At 43.8% G+C, this 22214-nt stretch overlaps 1 protein-coding gene and 1 non-coding gene across 3 annotated transcripts; both read left to right on the top strand.

Moving 5' to 3' along the window:
• The first annotated feature begins 229 nt into the window (after positions 1-229).
• On the top strand, positions 230-21654 carry RBM17 (RNA binding motif protein 17). 2 transcript variants are annotated; one of them, XM_050936951.1, is made up of 12 exons: positions 230-339; positions 3098-3239; positions 5936-6052; positions 7296-7462; positions 9693-9790; positions 10924-10980; positions 15681-15822; positions 17847-17998; positions 20037-20113; positions 20672-20770; positions 21138-21210; positions 21363-21654. In XM_050936951.1, the coding sequence occupies exons 2-12, from the start codon at positions 3117-3119 to the stop codon at positions 21464-21466; spliced, it is 1209 nt and encodes a 402-aa protein (XP_050792908.1). In that variant the 5' UTR covers positions 230-339; positions 3098-3116; the 3' UTR covers positions 21467-21654. The 2 variants fall into 2 exon arrangements, with proteins under 2 accessions (XP_050792908.1, XP_050792909.1); XM_050936952.1 differs by lacking the exon at positions 230-339 and adding an exon at positions 1097-1968.
• LOC127043390 (U1 spliceosomal RNA) lies at positions 1861-2024 on the top strand. Its single transcript, XR_007772249.1, has one exon. It is a non-coding gene; the product is annotated as a U1 spliceosomal RNA (small nuclear RNA).
• Positions 21655-22214: the final 560 nt, after the last annotated feature.

Genomic DNA, 22214 nt, shown 5'->3' on the forward strand with positions numbered 1-22214 from the left:
CGTCTTGCTGCAATTTGTGGGTTTCCCCTCTGCATGCAATATCAGGCTGCTGACTCTAGGGGTCAGCAGCGGGCCGGTGCCTTAGGCTGCGCTCTCTATGGCCATGCTACGTCATTTGTGGAACACCGCCCCTCAGACACGAAGTTTGCGCAGTTCTCGCCGAGCTGCCAGCTTTCCCCTTACGGAGTTTGCGTAACCCCCCCCCCGCTCCCGTGATGTGCTGCCGTACTGCGTTACGCAGCCTGCGTACAGGGTTTGCGCAGTGGCCGAGCTGTGCGGCCCGGGGCGCTACACGCTGCCACCGCCTTTCCCTGCCTCCTCGGCGGCGCTCGGCCTGGGGTGAGCGGTGTCCGCGGGTCGGCGCTAACCGAGGCCCGGGCGTTAGGCCGCGCCGGGAGCCCCCATTTCCGGGGGCGGGGGTGGGCGTGAACCCGACCGGCGGGAATCCTGGGGGCCGCGGGGGCTGGGCTCGTGGGGGGCAGGGCCCGCTCGGGGGCTGCCGGGGGTAGGGGGGGAGGTGCGGGGCCGTGGGGTAATCCCGGGGTTGCTGAGGGGTAGATTGGGGGGCTCGTGGGGGGCAGGGCCCGCTCGGGGGCTGCCGGGGGTAGGGTGGGAGGTGCGGGGCCGTGGGGTAATGCCCGGGTTGCTGAGGGGTAGATTGGGGGGTTCGGGGGGGGGCTGTGCCAGCCCAGGGGCTGCCGGGGGTAGGGTGGGAGGTGCGGGGCCGTGGGGTAATCCCGGGGTTGCTGAGGGGTAGATTGGGGGGTTCGGGGGGGGGCTGGGCCAGCCCAGGGGCTGCCGGGGGTAGGGTGGGAGGTGCGGGGCCGTGGGGTAATCCCGGGGTTGCTGAGGGGTAGATTGGGGGTTCGGGGGGGGCTGGGCCAGCCCAGGGGCTGCCGGGGGTAGGGTGGGAGGTGGGATAATTCGGGGGTTGCGGGTATGGGGTAGTTTAGGGGGTTCATGGGGGCGGACCAGCACGTGGGTTGTTGGGGGTAGACTAGGAGGGGTTATGGGGGCGGGGCTGTAGATGGGGGGGCCACCGGGCCCAGCCAGCTGGGGGCCTACATAGGAGGCTTGGAAGGGGGATGGGGCTGTTCTGGGAACCAAGGGGGTGGCCAGATCCAGGCAGCAGGGGTGGTTGGTTGCAGGCCTGGGGTGTGTGTGATTTGGGTGATGGCTCTGTTCAGGGGCTAGTGCCTATGGCCCTTCCCATCTAGGGTGACCAGATAGCAAGTATGAAAAAATAGGGACAGAGTGTGGGGGGTAATAGGCACCTATATAAGAAAAATCCCCAAATATCAGGACTGTCCCTATAAAATCAGGGCATCTGGTCACCCTATTCCTGTTAGAACTGGGGTTTGTCACTTTCTCATAACTGGTGTTAAGTGTTATAGTCTCCTCAGGCAGGAGTCACCCCGGTTGTGTGTTTACATGTGGCCAAGTGATCCTGATACTGGCTTTTGGGGAGGCTACTGCAGTACAAACAATAACAATAGCCACGGTGAAAATTCACGTCTGTTTCTATGCAGTGTGCTCTACCCCAGGTGACCATCTTATTTCCGTCCCAGTGCGAAATGAAATCAGTTTTCTGTGTACAGTGAACTTTGTTACATGATCTTCGGTTTACTGTATAATCAAAGTGTTCATGCACTGCTTTTAAGAGCACAGCGTTAAACATAAATTATGCTAATTATGCTTCCAGTGAGTTGTACAACAATACCATCATGGCTCAGAGTCCCAATATATTTGAATGATCAGATTGCTAGGAACAATGCATCAAAATTAACATGATGCTGAATAATGTTGGATGATGGTCAGTCCTGACCATTGTTCAGTGAAGTTAATAAAGTTTTTGCTCACATACTTACCTGGCAGAGGAGATACCATGATCATGAAGGTGGTTTTCTCTGGGTGAGGCTCATCCATTGAGCTGCTGGTCTGCTGACCTCTGTGATTTCCCCAAATAGAGTAAACTCGACTTTATAATTTGTAGTAGTGCGGGACTGCATTCATGCTTTCCCCTGGCTTTTTTGGGGCCTTTGGGGACTATTTTCTTTTCCTTCACAGTACTGCGCTGGGCCCTCCTCCTACTGTCAGTCATCACATGGCATAAATGTCACTGGCTTCAATCCTGCAGTTGGTTCCACACAGGAAAATCCTTGGTCCTATGTCATTAGGGTTCCACTGTGGATCTGATTGCAGGATCAAGGCCTTAATAGTGAGAGACCCATGACCAGAAGGTGTTACTGATGACAGTTGGCTGAGATCTCTTAATGCAGCTCGGGTGATTGGCTGCAGGCCTGTGATGACTTTTGCATGAATCCTTTTCAAATTCAGGTGTAACATCACATGGAGAATGTGTTTTTTTCCTTTGCTGTTAATGTTATGCAGTTTTATTGTCTGTAATTTGAAAAGCATTTGGGGGGCCTTTTTGTGTTATGGAAACATCAGGTGATATTTTGGCAAACATAATTAGTGTAGAAGGATATTGGCTTTTTACTTAGTAGGGTGATACAAAAAAGTTCTCAGGTGTAGCTGGAAGAGTTAAATTTAAAAATCTACATATATGCATAGATTTAAAGACATTATGATCATCTAGTGTTACCTGGATAATGCCCTGGGAACTCACCCAGTAGTTTCAGCATTAACCCCAGAGCTTCGCTTTCAGCTGTGGCATACATTTTAAAAATACAGCTAGTCTTGATTGAAAAGTTTTGAGTGATGGTGAATTCACTGCATCTGACACCACATACATAATATTAGAAAATATCTAATATCACTTGATGCCTGGGTGACGTTTATTGAAGCACTGCACCGCTTTTTGAATCGTAGCTTGTTTCATTGCCCTATGGTCTTTATGAGAGAGACAGACAGACACAAGTACCATTGTCTGAGAAGAAAAATTAGGGACTAATCTTTTGCTATTTCTTCAGAATTTGCCCTTGTTTTGGAAAGGAAATTGACTATAGGTCTGTTGATGATCTTCGATAGTTCTTAAAAAATAAATCTCCTCCCCTAACACCTTGGAGTCCAAATGTGTCCAAAATAATATTTAGTTAATTTATTAATTCAGCCTAACTTTTCTTTTGTCTTTTAGTTTTAAACTGAAGGGGAAAATGTCACTTTATGATGACCTGGGAGTAGAAACCAGCGATTCAAAAACAGAAGGCTGGTCCAAAAATTTCAAACTCCTGCAGTCTCAGTTGCAGGTGAAGAAAGCGGCTCTCACACAAGCAAAGGTACAGATATTGCTGCTCCTGATGGCTCAAGCTTGCTGTCCATTGGGAATGCTGTCTTTTTCAGTTTTTCTTCTGAAATGCTGGTCTCAGTAGGATTTCCTTTGTACTGAGCGCTCTGTGGAGTGTACATTTCCCCAGCTGTACAGACTTTTGGATGCATTGTCAGGCTTTATCCTTCAGTTGGTAGTACGCGGCACTAATAGAATACCCTTGGGGGAATTCTGCGCCAAAACGTTAAAAATCCTGCACACAGTATTTTAAAATTCTGCATATTTTTTGTCAAAATACCGCAATATAATCAAGCTGGCGTCAGTATTTTGGTAATTTATTTAAATTGCAATACAATGGATGGAGAATGGGAGTGGGGAGCTTTGGAGGAAATCACCAAACCCCTTCTGTCTAAGAGTAATGTAGCTAGGTTTGACCCTTTACTTTTAGTTATTAGTCAACAAATATATGCAGCCATATGCTCAGTGTTTCATCATAGGCAACTGAAGAGCAACTGAGGACTGAGGACTCCAGCTCACAATTTATACTGGCTACTGACCATCTCCAGAAAGGTCAGTAGCAAATAGTTCATGGAGCACATTTTGGTAGGAAATTTTTTCAGTCCAAAAATTTAGACCAGTTCTAACCACTAAAGCACCATAAGTATTTATAAGGTCTTACTGTCCTTTACAATAAGACTCCTTTACACCACACTGGCAACGTAAAGGAGCCTTACAATTTTTATACTCCTGGTGGAATTCACTAAGAACAACGGGAACAATTCACCAAGCAGGCAGGCTGCTGTGTTCTGCTCTGCCTGAGGAAACAGAGCCTGCCTCGCACCTGCCTCTTGGAAAACACTCCAAAGCTCTGCCCCTCCACGCCAAGCGTGCCACAATAGTGAGTGAGATGGACAGTCTCTCTCTCTCTCTCTCTCTTTCATGTACATCTGCCGACCCTCCCCCCACTGTGATTTACATCTTTACTTGCTGCTATGGATGCCCAAACTGACCTGCCTGCACTACTGGGGAGTGAGTGCATGACTGCTCTTGTGGCTTCCCTTTGCTTCCCCGTCAGAAGTCATTTTTCTGCAGGGAAGTAAAGAAATCTGCGGGGGCCATGAATTCTGCGCGCATGCAGTGACACGAAATTCCCCCAGGAGTACACATTAGAAGCAAGAACAAAGAGATATAAGTTTTCTGAGACCCTTCATGTAAAGTATAGCATAATCAATATATGCACAGCATGGCTATCGGAGCTGCTCTCATTTCTTAAATAAATAATGGAGTTAAGTGTTGATGTGGAGCCCAAATTTAACCCCTGAAGACATTAAATTAGGCACTTAAGTATTTTAAAAATAAGTGAATAGGCAAGACTGCTTCAGCCTGTGATGGGAAATTGGAGATGTTTTGTGCTTCTTGGTATTTGGTAACTGTTGCTGTTGGCCAGCTTGCATCATTTCATGCTTATCATTTTAAAAGCCTCCAGTGACTGTGGTGTGATTCCCGGTATTACCAGTCCGGTCAGAAATTGCTGCTGAGAATATTTCCTGTCCACTTAGAAGGTTGAAAGGAAGGCAGAGAAGGTATAAACTAGTTCCTTCAGGGAAAGCTAAGAAGCAAGTTTGTACCGAACTGTCTTCTCTATTAATATATTGCAGCATGACATCATCATTGTCCTACTTCTTTTGTTGATGATAAATGAATGTATTTTTCGTGTGCTTCAGTCACAGGCTGCTGCTGTCAAAGTCTCCATAGTATCTGGGGCAAAGATCAATTAGAAGAAGGAAAATTATAGTTAAACTTTTAAATAGTAAAATCCTTTCTTGGGGCTAAATCCTGTTTTCAGTTACCCTTGTGGAAATCAGTGCCATTACTCCAGATTTATGCTGCTGTAATTGAGAGCAAAATTTGGTCCTTAATTTACAATGAACTCTGTACAAATGAAACCTGAAATAAGGCTCCAACTGATACTTGTGTTCTTTTAAAGCACCCCCTTCTGCGTGGTTCTGAGACACGATGTACCAATCTCAGTCTGTCTTCCCTTGGATACCCTTCCAGCTATATATATAAAATAATGTATTAATCCTGTTTTTAAAAAGTTTTATTTTCCTCATGGTGAAATGTGAAAAGCAACAGGACTTTAGTGTAAGAAAAAACCTATTTTGCTGCTCTTATTCAAACAAAACTCCCCGCTAAGGAGAGCCTCTCAATTTTAATGATATATTTTCAGTTCTTGACTTAGAAAACCAGAAACACTTCTGGTCTGATCCTGCTCCCATTGAAGTTAATGGCAAAACTCCCATTGACTTCAGTGGAGTAGGATCAAGCCCTTTAAGAATAGTCATGGTTTATGTAGGATCTTTGTTCCTGTTTAAGCTTTACATCAGCAGTCAATAAACTCTAGCCATAGAGCTGTATTGTTACCCGTGGTGCTGGTGCATAAATAGCATGAAATAAACAGTCACAACATCAAGCACTGTTAGAATGCTGAGGAAGAACTATAGGTTGGTAAAATGAAAATGCAAGTGGTATGGTGAGTTTTGCATGGGGCAGAGAGGCAGGATTGAGGCCTGAGACAGTATTCATCCATTTTTAAGCTTTCTTGAAATCAAGAAACATCTAGTTTAGGAATATGAAGTAAATACCCCCTTTTTAAAAAAAATGAACTTACTGTCTTCTGCTTTTTTTGTATTTTGATGGTTTCAGAGTCAGAGGACAAAACAAACGACAGTCCTTGCTCCAGTGATTGACCTGAAGCGAGGGAGCTCTTCTGATGACAGACAGATTGTAGACACACCACCTCATGTAGCTGCTGGCTTAAAGGTACGGCTAGATCATCTTGAAAACACAGCAGATTACATCTTATTCTGAATTCTCATTTTCTGTCTCTGCTTTCTGTAGTAGTCTGCATTTTACTTATTCATTTAATTGTCCTACTGGTCTAAGTTGTTCTCCTTGCTTTTAGCCTCTCTCCTGTTCAGACTTATTCTCACTCATGAAAATTCCAAATGTATGCAAACTTCTCCCAGTGCTATAATCTGAAATCTATAGATCGCTGAGGGCTTGTCTACACTGGAGGATGGGAGGAGTTATGTGCTCTGCAGGGATGTGATTTCTAAAGTTCACTGATATGTTGCACATCAACTGGACCATGTAAACCCTGCTGGTGTGCTTTAACATAGTACTATTTGAAACAGTATAATGTTAAACCACAGTAAGGAACCTTTAGTGTGCACCAGGAGAGTATACACAGGCCAATTAATGTGCAATTTATCAGTGCGCTTTAGAAATCATAACCCTGTAGAGAGCATTACCTCACCTTGTAAACGAGCCTTAGTGTTCTTAATTGAACTAAAAAGTATGTGTTTACATAGCACCTTTCTTCTGAGGAGCTCAGGGCACTTTGCAAGCAACCCTGTGAGGTAGGTAGGTAGGTTGAAAAAAAATTAAATTGTGACCCTACCGTGCTTGGAAGTGGTCTTTTAAAAGAAGAGATCTAATGTTTGACCATTAAGTAAGAAAAACTATTAAGTGCTTGGTAATGGGTCAAGACAAACTTCCTTAATGAAGCTTTTTTGAAAGTTACCTGCTGCAAAGCAGATATTCCTTCCAGATGGAATAAGAAGGGTTGAGGATGTCAGTCCATAATATAGTAGCAGACAGATGATGAAAGAAACCTGTGAGCTTGCATTCAAGCATCCCTCCCAGCTTTACGCAAGCAGGATACAGTTTTGGATAGAGAACTTAATTGGGTATTAATGTGACCTTAGCTATGCTTGTTTGGCATCTCTTTGTGTGTGGAATGGAAAGGTGGTACAGTAGTTTTCGGCGCACACACAAATTTGAGAGGAAAGCGACATAGGGTAAAATCTGGGCCCCGTTGAAGTCGATGGCAAAACTCCCATTGACTTCAATAGGACAAGGATTTCATCTTCTATCTAAGCAGTCTAAAGATATTAAACTTTTTTGTTGGTAGTGGTAAAAACAGCTGGCTTATTCCAGCTGGATACCATTTGCTGCTTTCAGGTGGCTGATCACATTGATATTTATGCTTTTTCTGTGTAAGGATCCTGTACCTAGTGGGTTTTCTGCAGGAGATGTGCTGATTCCCTTGGCTGATGAATATGATCCAATGTTTCCCAATGACTTTGAGAAAGTAGTAAAACGCCAGAGGGAGGAACGACAAAGACAGCGTGAGCTGGAGAGGCAAAAAGAGATTGAAGAAAGAGAAAAGTAAGACTTTAGTTTGGGTTTCTGCAATGGGACACGTTTTTGTTCAGCACTGAGTTAAAAGAAGTTAATCGCATATTGTTATTCATGGCTTCTCGAAGCATAAGAGAAAATATTCCTCAATGCAGGTAAAAGCATTGGTGTCATTAAAATAAGCATTTACTCTACAGCTCTTTGGTTCCTGTATGATAGTGTATTTTAAATTAGTAGCTGATTAATCTTATTGGATAGCTGGCAGATGTTTCCCCTGCTATTTCAATACAATATTGAAAACATGTCCAGCTTTATTAGTAGGATAAATGGGCCAAATTCCTCCATGATGTGTGTCCTCTGTAGTCAGTGACGTTACAAGAAGGATAACCTAGGTCCTACTTCTGCTAATTCCCTCCACCTGGTCAAGTAGACTGCTTCCTCTTCTCTTAGTCGTGATCACCACCCTTCCAGTGAAAGGGACTACCTGGGACTCTCTTCGAGGCCCTTTCATGCTGTTCCTTAATTGGCACAAAGGGTCACTGAAATCTGAATTAACCGTAAGGTAACCTATACTCAGGCTGGAGGGGTTTTTTCCAGCTTGGTTAGATGTGCACACACTAGCTTTGAGCGAGCGAGCTAGTATGCTAAAAGCAGATGTAGCTGGTCAGGTTAGCTATCGGAGTAAGTACTGAGGGTCCTGGGCAGGTTTGTACTCAGGATGGGTGACTGCCTCGGCCTGTGCTGCCATGGCTATACTACTATTTTTAGATACTATCTTGATGAAAGCTAGCACATGTGCATCTACCCAAACTGGAAATTACACCTCTAGCTGCAGAATTAGATTTACTGTTACTTACAACTTCACCATTGATTGTCAGGGCTTCTTTTTATTTTTCTGTAAATCCAATAAAAGAGAGGAAAAAAATACGTAATGAATTTTGATGGCTCTACAGCAGTGGTGGGCAACCTGCAGCATGTGTGCCCATGCGTGTGCTGGGGTCATCTGCTGGCGTGCCATGAGACAGTATTTACATTGATTGCCCGCAGGCACAGCTGCCTGCAGCTCCCAGTGGCTGCAGTTTGCTGTTCCCGGCCAAAGGGAGCTGCGGGGGTCGTGCTGGCCGCCGCTTCCCGCAGCTCCCATTGGCCAGGAATGGCGAACCGTGGCCACTGGGAACTGCGGGCAACCATGCCTGCGGATGGTCAATGTAAACACTGTCTCGCGGGCTGCATGCGGCCCCGTCAGGGTCATCCACTAGTGGGCCGCATGCACCTGTCGGGCTGCAGGTTGCCCACCACTGCTCTACAACCTCAGGAAACAAACTATCTTCAAAAAATGATTTTATGTCATGAGATTTGAACACGAGATTACTCTGTAATGTGTTTAATCTGTTTCAGTAACCAAATCTGTACTGTGCATTGTTGGGGCAACACAAATATTTGTATGGTGCAGTCTCTAGAAAATATATTTGGGGATGTTTGCTTTTTAACATAGTGAGTCTCTTGAGAGTATTGTTTGTCAGGTGCCTCGATACCTAACTGTGGGACCTCTTCTTAACGGACCTCTGTTAGCACAACTTTCATGGCTAGTGCTGGGGATGGGACTTTTTTTCCCTTTGTGTTTTTTAAGAAAGAAGAAAGTAGGTACTTGTAAGACATTTACAAATATTACACAACAGTCTCAAACACAATCAGGGCTGTCATGATCTCCATTTAAGATTGTATTAAAGTACATGCAGATATTGCATGACTTAAAACATGACCCTAAGATCAAAACAAATATTTTTATTTTACTAATACGTTTTCACCAATTTGAGATTTATATATGGTGAATGTTTTGGCTAATTGAACCATGGTGATGTTCTTAATCTTTGTAGCAGAAAACCAGTAATGCTATAGGCATACTGTTCAAAGCAAGACAATCAGCTAGGGTCTTCTGTTACCTTCTTAGTAAATATATCCTGCATTTCTTCCATTGCAACCATCTAAATTTGGGGTTTGGTCTGCAAACAGATCCACCTGTGCGGATCTTCATTTCTGTGCATTCCCAATGACTTGATTTCAGTGTGAAAGTAAGTGTGAATCTCTGTTGGAGGATTGGACCCCATCTAGTTTTTAAAAAATGATTTGTTCTATAAAGGATCATATGAAATGCAGATTAGGAGCTAGTAATGTGATTCACACTGCAAGCATTTCTCTGAAACGTTGGTTCTTTTATCACTTGATAGTTTCTTACCAAAATTCCTATTCTCATTATTAGGAGACGTAAAGACCGTCATGAAGCCAGTGGGTTTTCAAGAAGACCAGATCCAGATTCTGATGAAGATGAAGATTATGAGAGAGAAAGGAGGAAAAGAAGTAAGAGAAGAATTGTCTAACTCAGATACTTTGCAGTCAGGTTCTTTCTGTTTTGCTGTAAACTATTCCTCCCTTCTCAACTCAAGAATCTAGTGTTCATTGGCCTCCTATAATACATTTGTCACTTTATTATGGATTAGCTGTTGCAGAGTACAAAACCACATTCTTTTTTAGGGGTAAAGGAGACCCCTTTTTTGCCTGTGAAATTCCCTTTTAACATTAGTTTTTAGATACATGCATTAGAGATTTCTGAATGATGTAGGCTCCAGTGAACAGAGATGCATGAGCTCATTCTTGTGGTTTGATTTTAAAAGATTGAGCTTTGACTGCTGTTAATGTGTGCAATCGCTCCACCTCTCCTTATTTGAAGGCCTTTGGAGCCAAATAATAAAATGTGGCTCTGTGTGGATGGATCTCTCTCTCAGTTCAGAGAAACTAAAAATCTGCTCTGAATTTCAGTAGCGGATTCACTTGTTAGTAATACAGACCCACTTCTTTAGACCTTCATTTTTGAAACAGGGTTATGTTTAATAAAATGTGTATGTTCTGTAATGTATGTTCAGAACTACTTTGCCATTCACACTTCCTGGACAGGAAAAGGCCCTCTGTTTCGCACCCTTGTGTTAATGTAATTGTCCTTGAGTACAATATAATTTTTTAGGTGCCTTGATGAGCAAACAATCTTTGAGTTGAAGCTCCATTTTAATGCAGTCTTTACTGCTACAGTCTTCCAAAATCACAGGTATTGATTTTAAGGTAATTGTATTGCATAATTTGTATTGTGCTCACATCCCTGTAGCACGTCAGCTTGGTACGATATGGTACCCTTTGATATATTAGAAATCTTAAGTTTGCAACAGTTTATTAACTATCATCACTAAGATTTCCAGAGTCAGATGCTTTTTCCACCTCTTCAATGCTTGTTATTGGCAGCAAGATATATAAAAATGTGGATGCAAAGGCCTTCAGCGAGCACCGTGATTTCTCGTAGGAGTCCTGGGGATGTATGTTTGCGCTTTGGTGGGCGCCTTGCATTAATATGTCCGGAAGAGTTTTGTTATCTAAATGACAAAACACTTCATCTGCATGAATGTCTTACATTTCAATCATGTGATTTATAATTTCATTCACAGGCATGGGAGGTGCTGCCATCGCGCCACCGACGTCTCTTGTTGAGAAGGACAAAGAACGTATGTATACCAAAATCAGTGGTTTGACCTTTACAGTCTCTAAGCCTGGCAAAACAGTTTAAGTCCCTACTTCAACTTTCTGCTCAGTGAGGGACAGATCCTGCACAGGCATGGCGGTCCCTGGCTGCAGTGGAACTGCTGCAGAGGGTAGGGGGACAGGATGCTAGGAACTTGAGTAGGGGATTTGTACCACCTGCATGCTTCAGAGCTGCAGTTCACAGCGGTTTCTTCTGTGAGGAGTAGTATAACTGGCTGATCCATGATGGCATGGATTGTGTTAGCCATTCACATGCTAGATAAAGGTGGAAGTGCAGCAGTAGACCAGCCATGCAGCTGCAGAGCTGTTCGCTCCATATTGGTGGGCAGGGGAGGATTTCTCCACCCTTCCCACACCCCTGGGTACTCTTGTACATGTTCTGTTTCAAGGGTCTGTGTGTAGGGATGGGAGTTTATCCCTTGGGAGGCGAGGGCTGGGTGGTTCTTAGTTTCTCAGTGAGATTAGTTTTAAAGAGAAGATTGTGATGTGTGTATCACATTTAAATCAAGGCGATTTAAATCACTAGGCCTCAGTTTATATCCTCAATTTTAAATCAACTTTTCCATTTTTATTTCAATTATTTTCTAAAGAAAGGTGGATTTTTATTGGCTGATACAACCATTAAAGCATATTGCTTTACAATTAAATAGAGCCTTTGCATTACTTTTTACTACCTGGGAATGTGCGTTATAACTACCATATATACTCGTTCATAAGCCGAATATTTTTGGTAAAAAAGTGACGCATCAGAGAGCGGGAGTCGGCTTATAAACGGGTCTACACCAAAGTTTAATGTTTTTAAACTCTATGGAATCACTGAATTGAATATCTAATACATTGTCGTTTTGTTTACCTGGAGCGTCTGCAGGCATGGAGTCCCTCAGCTCCCTGTGAATGGCTGGGAATGGCAAACCGGGGCCACAGGAAGCTGAGGGGGTCCATGCCTGCTAATGAATGAGTATATACAGTATATACCTTTATTTAAGCAATTATATAGCTTAATATTTTCTGATTCTTATTAATTGTGCATTTTTATTGTGTTAGAAAATAGTGAATGATACATTTCTTTACTAGATAATTAACTCTTTCCTCATGATTTACATCAAGCTGCATTAGGATGGTAACTAGAATTTAATTAAACACACAAAATAGCATATAAAATTTACTTTTATTAAACAATACAAGTCTTAAATATGGTACACCTCTACCCCGATATAACATGGTTTTCAAGAGCCAAAAAATCTCTCCGTGTTATAGGTGAGACTGTGTTATATTGGGATAGGGAGAGGAACTGGTCCCTGCCCCAGCTCACCTCTGCCTCCTCCCTGGCGCAGCAAACCTGGGAGGGAGGGGGGAGAAGCAGAGCTGCAGCACGCTCATGGGAGGAGGTGGAACAGAGGTGAGATGGGGCATGGGGGCCCTGGATAGGGCCGCAGCAAGTAACGGGGGGCGCAGAGGAACCGCTCCAGCTCATCTCCGCTTCCTCCTTGAGCGTGCCACCGCAGCTCCGCTTCTCCCTCCCTGCCTCCCTTCCAGTCTTGCTGCGCCAATCAGCTGTTTGGCACAACAAGCCTGGGAGGCTGGAGAAGCGGAGCTAAGTGGCGTACTCGTGGGAGGAGGCGGAACGGAGGTGAACTGGGGCGAGGAGTGGTTCCATTGTGCCCCCCCTTACTTGCTGCGAACCCCCTGCCCCAGCTCACCTCTGCTCTGCCTCCTCCCATGAGTGCACCTCAGCTCCGCTTCTCTTCCCTCCCAGGCTTGCTGCACCAAACAGCTGATTGGCGCAGCGAGCCTGGGAGGGAGAAGAAGCGAGCCTGGGAGGGAGAAGAAGCGGAGCTGCGAGGAGGCGGAGTGGAGGTGAGCTGGGGCAAGGAGGCCCCGGGGAGGGCCACAGCAAGTAACGGGCGAGTGCAGAAGAACCACTTGCAGTAACACGAATTTGGATATAATAAGGTAAAGCACCCCTGTCCCCCGGAGCACTGCTTTACTGTGTTATATCCAAATTCGCATTATATTGGACCGCATTATATAGGGGTAGAGGTGTCCATGACCTTTTGTGCCATATGTATAAAGCTTGACCTTACAGGTTAAAATCAAGGGAAAAATGTTTCCTTGTTATTGGCAGCAGCTTTTAACTCAGATTTTTTTTATAGAAGCTTATCGATTCAGCATATTCATTTTTTATTTAAATGTTTTAAGAGATTCTGATAAGTTTTGGTCTTAATGTATTTTGTATTAAATTCAGATTTCGTTTCAAACAGGTTTATTTTTAAAAAGAAAAACTTATAATTTAAATGAAATAAAAAGCACTCTAACTTTTTTGACATTTGTTTTGTAGTTTTAGCTTTTAATTTAAATGCATTAACATCTCATTGTGCATGTACAAGTATAAATGTGTTTATTTGTGAGTATTTTATACATAAAGAACTCTTTCCCTTGGGAGTCCTGAAATGATTTATCAGAATAAGGTGGTGGTGGAGGATTGAGATGTAAAGATTGACTAAACTGAGGGCTTCAATGATTGATCCAGCAGGGGTCGATTTATCACATCTAGTATAGACGTGATAAATCGACTGCTGAGCACGCACCTGTTGATGCCAGTACTCCACCAGAACAAGAAGCGCAGGTGGAGTCAACGGGAGAGCATCAGTTGTCAACTTTCTGCAGTGATGAAGACACTAAGTAGATCTAAGTACATCGACTTCAGCTACGCTATTCAAGTAACTGAAGTTCCGTATCTTAGGTTGACCCCACATAGTAGTGTAGAGAAGCCTTAAGACTAAGTGGGGACATAACTGTCAGCAAATATTTTAAGGTTATAAACATCAAAGGCAAAATAATTGTTTAGAGGAGTATAGTTAAGAGCAATTGGATGCAGTCCAGGAAAGGTAAATATAGGCTGGAACTCAGAAGAAATAACCTTGGTATAAGGGTATGATCTCTTAAAGTGTGAAATGATCTCATAAGGGAATCGATGTAAGCCTTATTTCCTGAGACACTTGTATCTAGACTGGACAAACCCTTAAAAAAAAAAAAAAAAAAAAAAAAAAAATTACTATAGGAAACGGTCTTGCATTTGAACAACAGATGGACTGGATTACCTGAGTGAAGTCTCTTCTGTCTCAGTTTCTCTGATTTCCCCAAACTTGTTTGGGTACAATTAGTAATTAACAGAAGTAATCACTCTGAAATAAAATCATAGTATTAAATATGCAAACAAACTCTCAAATTCACACTTGTCTGCCACTTTTCTTAGCACCGCCACAGTTTGGCTTGACTTGTAAGACTGATCTGCTCATCTCACTTGGGAATCTGTTATTCCAAAGCTATCAACAGAAAAGGAGCCTTTCAACACACAGTTTTAAAGCTGCATCAGTTCTGTCTTAAGGAGTCATTCTTCCTATGCATAAGAGTACAGAGCACTCCTTTTAAGCCTCTTATTACCAAATTGTGCATAACCCAGTCTTTCCATAATTCAGTTGGTGATTAAAGAACATTTAAGTTTGGGTTCCCTCTTTCCAGAGAATTTACTGTTGAGGAGACAAATGGCCTTAAGATGCAGCGGAGAATTGAAACAAACTAACGCAAGGCAGCTAAGTAGAGATGATAGAGCCCTTATTACCTGTAGAAACAAAAAATCAGTGTAAGATGCCATATAAATATATCAGAGGTTAAACCCTGGTTACAGAGAGAATTCATAGTGGAAAGGAGACATAGTAAGTTTTATGAGCAAGGAAATCAAAGGGCCTGATTCTCATTTACACGAAAACCGCGTTGTCTTACTCTGGCAGTATCACTCACTCTCACTCATGCCCATTACCCCAATCGGGGTATGGGCCGCCAACAACAGATCTCCAGAGTCCTCTATCCTGAGCCATTCGTTCTAACTGGTTCCAGGTATAGCCCTTTTTTTTGCTATCAGCCTGAAGGTCACGTCGTCAGGTGTTTCTTGGACGGCCTCTTTTCCGCTTGCCTTAAGGGTTCCACCGCAGTGCCTGTCTGGTGATGTTAGTTGGCTGCTTGCGTAGTGTATGTCCTTTCCAACCCCACCTTCTCCTTCTGATTTCTTCAACAACTCTCCTGTCAACAGTCGTCTCTGCCCCGCTTGCGTCCATCTTGTCTCGCTAATGCCTAATAGGGTCTGGTTGTTGCTCCTCATCTCTGCTGCAACCTGCGCCGTCTTTCCTGACTCATACATGGTCCTCACGTTCCATGTGCCTATGGTAATCCTCCTGGTTGCAAGAAGGGTAATCGGCTTAGTGGCTTCCTCACGGCTTTTACCACCCAGCGTCATGCATCTTCGAATTGAAGACCCTTCTTTTTCCAGGGTAAAAGTCTCTGTTGTCTCTATTGTTGGCGTTTCTGTAGCAGCTTGATTTTTTTTTTATGGGGTGGAGTTGCTAGCCCCACGCCCAACCCTCCTCCTTTATCCTGACTTGGGACAGGCAGATGGCCCCAAAGGGCCTCTCTGGTGGAGTTTCTGGCAGTATAAAGGACCTTAAAGGTAGTGTAAATGTAATTTGCCTGTTAATAGGCCTCAGTGTAAATGAGAGAGAGGCCCATGACGCTCTTAGATGAGATTTGAAAATGGTGGGAGGTGATGACGGATATAGTTCTTCAAATATATTTTAACCAACCAGTAAATGTCTCGTGTTTCTTCCAGCTGTACCATCTTTTCCATTTGAAGAGGAGTCAAGACCTCGTGCACCATCTGCCAAAGCAGCTATTCCTCCCCCAGTATATGATGAGCCAGAAAGACCACGGTCCCCAACTGGGCCTAGTAATTCTTTCCTTGCTAACATGGGGTAAATATCATTGACCAAGTGCCTTGCGGGAGGAGAGGATGAAAGTTAAAAATGTTGTGTCGGTATGGAGAACACCACACAGTCCTTGCATGTATATTCTTCACTGTAACAACTTAATCTGAATGCATACATGCCCACCCAGCAGGAAGTGGAGTACACAATGGTTTTGTGTGAATTGGGCCAATGAGTTTGAGGAGGAATGGCCAGTTTTTAGTGAGTGCTGGAACCCTCTCCCATAGAAAGGTTTATGGTTTGCTCTTGCCAAGCTGGTGTGGCCAGTTTGTAAGTACGTGTGGCTAGTTCAAGACCCCAAGTGCTTTTTCCAGAGGCGTGTTGTGTGTAACCTTGAGCAAATCACTGACTTGTTTTCAGAGGCATTGAGCATCTCAATTCTGTTTGAAGTTAGTGGAAGCTATTGGTGCCACCCCATTATCCACTCTGTGCTTCCATTAACTCTCCTGAAAAAATGCTTATAATTCCACCTAGGGGAAATAGCGAGGTTTAATTAATGTTTATAAAGTGCTTGGAGACCTCAATTGAAAGGTGAGGGGTGAAAACATTATTTATTTGTGATTACTATGGTTATATTAAACACTATGCATGTTAATTTTATGTAACGGCAGGATGATTACAGTACTGGCACTTACAAGACTCACAGCCAAGAAAGTGTACAAGTATTTTATAGGTTTCAGAGTGTTAGTCTATAACAGCAAAAACAAACCCTTTTTCTATATGTATATACTTTGTTTCTCATGCAGTTTTTCTAATAAGGTTTTTTCATACTATCTGAAAAAGGATTCCCCCAATCTATTGAGTCAGATCTAGTTTTTTTATCTGGTTAGGATTGTCTGGAGACCTTACCTTGAATCAGTGATCCAGAGCTATCAAGTACTTTTAATGTACTATATTTGTATTTGACTGTATTGTGTATTTGAGAAAAAGCTAAGTGGTCACTGATCTTTTATTTCTCTTTATAATCTTTCATTCCTATCAAGTAAAAAAAAAAAAGTCTTTTCAGAGAGTGGGATCTTTATACTGTGGTGTAGTATAAACTTCTGTAGTCTTGTAAGGCCAGTCACATCTTGACCCATCCATTCATGATCTGCAAATGAAATGTTTTAAAGACAACACAAGTTGTGTTTTGAAAAGGTCCATACTTGTTTGGTTGTGTAGTGAACTGTTGACTCACAATTTCTTTCATGGAAAATTAAAAGGTGGAAAAATCAAGATCAAACACAAGGAAATACATTTTCATACAACATATAATTAAACAGTGGAACTCATTGCCACAGGATGTCATTAAGACAAAGAACAAGATTCAGAAAGGGGTTGGACATTAATGGGTATTGAGAATATCCTGAGTTGTCATAATGATAATAGTTTTGTGAAAGGGATATGGGGCTTTAGGACCTAAGCCTATCTGTGACCTAATATGGGGGACAGATTGCCCCACATCTGCTATTGCAGAGTTCTTAAGTTTTACTCTGAAGCTTCTCATGCTGGGCACTGTCAGAGACAAGATACTGGAGTAGCTGGACCTTGAGTCTGATCCATTCTGGCAGTTCTTGTGGTCCTGTGGAATCTGTGACACTGATATTCGTTGCTAATGAAAATCATGCTATACCTAACAAATGCAGGCAGCTTTATTCAGTGACTGAAGTGTCTGTGTCTCTGCCTGGAATACGGGGATGATAATAGTCAGCTTTGTAAAGTGCTGTAAATTTATAGGTGTTATAAGCTCTTATAGTCGATCTGCATGTAATAAGATTTTAGGAGTTAGAGTATTTTCTATGTTCTCTTAAATATTATGGCAACACTAAACTAAGACATGGGTTGTAAGCTCCTTGGCAGAGCAGCTGTAGATACCATCTGCACACAACAGTTGGTATTGCAGGGAGGTATCTGGAACTTGCTTATCGTGAGGGCCTATGCTGAGTTCCTTGAGCACTAAGATGAAATGTGTTAACAGTGCTGCTTAAGAAATGAAATGAGTGGATGACAACCAGTCCTTTTTCTCTCAACAGAGGCACCGTAGCTCATAAAATCATGCAGAAGTATGGTTTCAGAGAGGGCCAGGGGCTGGGGAAGCACGAACAAGGGCTAAGCACAGCACTGTCAGTAGAGAAAACAAGCAAGAGAGGTGGAAAGATCATTGTTGGTGATGCTGCAGATAAAGGTAACTTGATTCCATTCTGTTGGAACTGGGAAGCTGTACACCTTGACAGTTTCTGAGAAGGGAACAGGAGTTGAGTTAGGGATCTGGCTCAGTGGTGGCTTATCTTGTTTTGTTTACCCTATATCTTTGTACACAGTGTCGACTAGTTGTGGAACATGATGGCTGGTGACACTTTTCTTTGTGGATGTTGAAGAATTTAAGTGTTAACAATTGCACTGGGCCCTACTGCTTTAAATTTTGAGCTCTTCATTCTCTTCCCCACCACCCTCTCCAGCTCCATCCTGTGCCTTTCCTCGGTGTAGTCAGGCACCTCCCCTTTCCCCATTTCATCTCCCTGTTAAAATGTGCTCCCTGCAAAAGCAGGTTTCCTTCTCAACAGGCATCTTTGATGCAGCCCTCTTTTTTGCTGCTGCTTTCCAGCCCAAAGCTCAGGTCAAGAGCACAGCCCAAGCATGGAGGAGGGGTGGAGTGAGTTGGGACACATGCCATGTAAAAGTCATCCTCCTCTCTGCAGTAACATCCTCACTTAGCCCTTAAAAACAGCCATCTTCTGAGTTATCACCACTGGGAAATTAAGAGCCTGGCTCGCTCAGTTGGTAGAGTATTAGACTTTTAATATGAGGGTCCAGGGTTCAAGTCCCTGGTTCAGTGATGAGCTATTCACTAAGTTCTTGGAGGGAGGGATAGCTCGGTGGCTTGAGCATTGGCCTCCTAAACCCAGGGTTGTGAGTTCAGTCCTTGAGGGGGCCACTTAGGGATCTGGGGCAAAATCAGTACTTGGTCCTGCTAGTGAAGGCAGGGGGCTGGACTCAATGAACCTTTGGGGTCCCTTCCAGTTCTGTGAGATAGTTATATCTCTGTACATTATTTATTATGAGGTAACTGTAATGTCCAAAAGCTACTGCACATTTGTAAATGCTGCTTTTTGTTCTGATTTCCTTCTCCTTCCGTTGTTTCCTGGTAACACTTTATAGCAGGGGTGGGCAAACTTTTTGGCCTGAGGGCCGCATCAGGGTTCCAAAACTGTATGGAGGGCTGGGTAGGGAAGGCCATGCCTCCCCAAACAGCCTGGCCCCTGCCCCCTATCCACCCTCTCCCACTTTCTGCCCCCCTCAGAACCCCTGACCCATCCAACCCCCCCGCTCCTTGTCCCCTGACCCCTCCCCCTCCTAGAACCCCCCCACCCCTAACTGCCCCTGGGATACCACCCCCTGTCCATCCCCACCACCCCGCGCCCTGTCCCCTGCCTGCCCACTTCCAGGACCCCCCCCCATGTAACTGCCCCTCCAAGACCCCACCCTCTATCCAAACCCGCTCCCTGTTCCCTGACTGCCCCAACCCCTATTCACACCCCCGCCCTCTGACAGGCCCCCTGGGACTCCCACACCTATCCAACCCCCACTGTTCCCCATCCCCTGACTGTCCCCCCCATCCAACCGCCCCCTGTCCCCTGACTGCCCCCTGGGACCCCCTGCCCCTTATCCAACCCCCCCACTCCCCGCCCCCTTACATGCCGCTCAGAGCAGCAGGACTGGCAGCCGAGCTGCTCAGTAGGAGCTTGCAGCCTCGCTGCCCAGAGTGCTGGTGGCACGGCTGCGGGGCAGGGGCTAGCCTCCCTGGCTGGGAGCTCAAGGGCTGGGCAGGACGGTCCCGCGGGTGGTAGCTTGCCCACCTCTGCTTTATAGTCATGGTTGAAATCATGCTTTCCGAGCAGCGTCCCCTGATCTGAAGTCTGGTGAACCTTAGAAGATCGAGTATCTGTTAAAATTCACTGAGGATTATTGGCAAATATATTGCCTGTATTTCAGCTTGGTATTTGTGCTGTCATAGTGATCTGAACAGCCTGTTAAAACGGAGCCAGTTGTTTGAGTAATTACAAGTAGCCATGAAGTGACTTAGTTCAGTGAAAGGCTGTTACTTAGAGACTACATTTAGTAGTTTGTCACTGAATGTGGCTATTGGAACAGTTCACTGTACACCCCCCAATGAACATGTTTTAAAATTTTTTAACATGTACCATGATTTACTCTTTTTATAGTCGATGCCTCCAAGAAATCCGATTCGAATCCATTAACAGAGATACTAAAGTGCCCAACAAAAGTGGTCTTACTGAGGGTGAGTCGGGGACATTTAACTTCACATCTTGTAATATATGCTGTGTGTTTCAATTTTAGTGCTCAAACCCCTTCCTCCTGTTACAAAAGCGCCATGAGATACAAACTACTTTTCCTGCCACATGGTGCACTCTGGTCACACTCTTGTCCTGCTGTGTTGTTGGAAAACACCTGACAGTTGCCATAATACCTGTGATTATTAGTCTTAATGTGTCTAGCGTGGGGACTGAAGAGAAGTTTTGTGTTTTTGCCGTTTCAGAGTACATTGAAAGTACAAAATTTTGTTCAATAACTTGTGATAACACAGCTGATCTGTGCTGTTTTAACCAATTAGTATGACTTTGGGCCATATAAAGGAAACAGTAACTCAAGGATATCTTATTAGTGCCACGGAGTTGACTAGCACCATATGATTCTAGAATGGGTGGCCTATGATTTGATGAACTGACACTTACTTATAACTCATTCATAGTTTCACTATGATGCTCGCCCTGGTGGCATGATGCACCCTTTGTTTAGCATCTATCTGTTGAATTGGTTTTCCTCCTTTTATTTGCAGAACATGGTAGGTGCTGGAGAGGTTGATGAAGATCTAGAAGGTGAAACCAAGGAAGAATGTGAAAAATATGGCAAGGTTGGGAAATGCGTCATCTTTGAGGTAGGAATTAATTTACCTCTTTCTCCACCACATCTATAAATGCTTAACTTTTCAGATCAGGAAGTAGGCAAAAACTCTGAGCTGGGTGTGCTCGAGACTGTTTGGTTCTTGCTGTGATAGCCACGTCTTGTACATCATGTTATTGTAAAGTTTGGCATCTAGCAGTGTATGGCTATAGACCTGCTCCAATCAACAGCCTTTCCCTACAGAGAAGTGGGACTCAGCCTTGGTTATACTGAGCACCACACGCAACTCGAGGGGACCACACCTGGTGGCTGTGTGTTTTTAATCCTACCTGATTTTCCTATAAAGCCCGACAGTTCATAGCTGTATTTTGACCATTCTGATCAACTGTCTCTTTTGTCAGATTCCTGGTGCCCCTGATGATGAAGCAGTGAGAATATTTTTAGAGTTTGAGAGGGTCGAATCAGCAATTAAAGGTCAGAGTTGCACTGTAATTCCCTGCTAATTTTCAAAAGTTGATTTTTAAAAATAGTTTTTGTTTGGTTTTTTTTTAAGCAGAAGCGTCTTTAGCTTGAGAATTGCTTATCTTACTCGGTGTTTAATGACCTGTTTTTGGCTTGGATTCCAGCTGTGGTGGATCTGAATGGAAGATATTTTGGTGGACGAGTGGTGAAGGCTTGTTTCTACAACCTGGATAAGTTCAGAGTACTGGATCTGGCAGAGCTAGTCTGATTTAAGGACCTAGGTCGTGTTGTCACCATGCCAGTGATCGTGTTTTCAGCTGGAGGCTGGGAGTAGAGAGGAGACGGCAGCATTCCTAGCAAACTGGAAACAAGCCCCCATGAATGTTTTTTTCACATTCATTGTGACTGACGTTTATTTTATTTTGTTTTTTACATATAAATCCTTTGAAAGATTCACATCTGTGTGTTTTGATTGCACAAGTTCTGTTTATTGGTCTGGAATCCTGGTTTTTTGTTTTTTTTTTTTTTTTTTTTTTGTAGCGTTCAATTGCACTCTCTTGAAACACCGCTGCTGAGCTGTTTTCTTTTCTGGCTTCCTTGTTCTAGTGCTGTAATATGGAGCGCATCATGTGACATTGGCTGTGAGCAGCAAGCTTTGGAAAAGAACTGTGGGCTGGGATATTTTTCTTTTCTGGTGCTTCGTGGCAGAATATCTACTCAGCTCATACACCTCCAGTTTCCCCAATCCAAAGTAATTTGGGGACTCCGGACAGGCAGTAGCTTCTCTGTTCTCTTCTGACTCATTAAGGACTTGTTTTAGGGGAAATCCTTTGCATACCAGAATGCAGAGAAAAGTACCAAGAAAAGAATTTGAAATTCTTATTTCTCCCCCTAGAAAAAACACATACATTAAACCCATGAGAGCTGGGAGAGAGAACTGTATGCAGCTAGCCATCCAGAGCTGGAGACCTATGTATGAACCCCAGTTTACATTTGGCTTGAAGGTCTCCAAGTGG

This window comes from Gopherus flavomarginatus, chromosome 1 (genome assembly GCF_025201925.1).
Source record: "Gopherus flavomarginatus isolate rGopFla2 chromosome 1, rGopFla2.mat.asm, whole genome shotgun sequence".
Lineage (NCBI taxonomy): Eukaryota > Metazoa > Chordata > Testudines > Testudinidae > Gopherus > Gopherus flavomarginatus.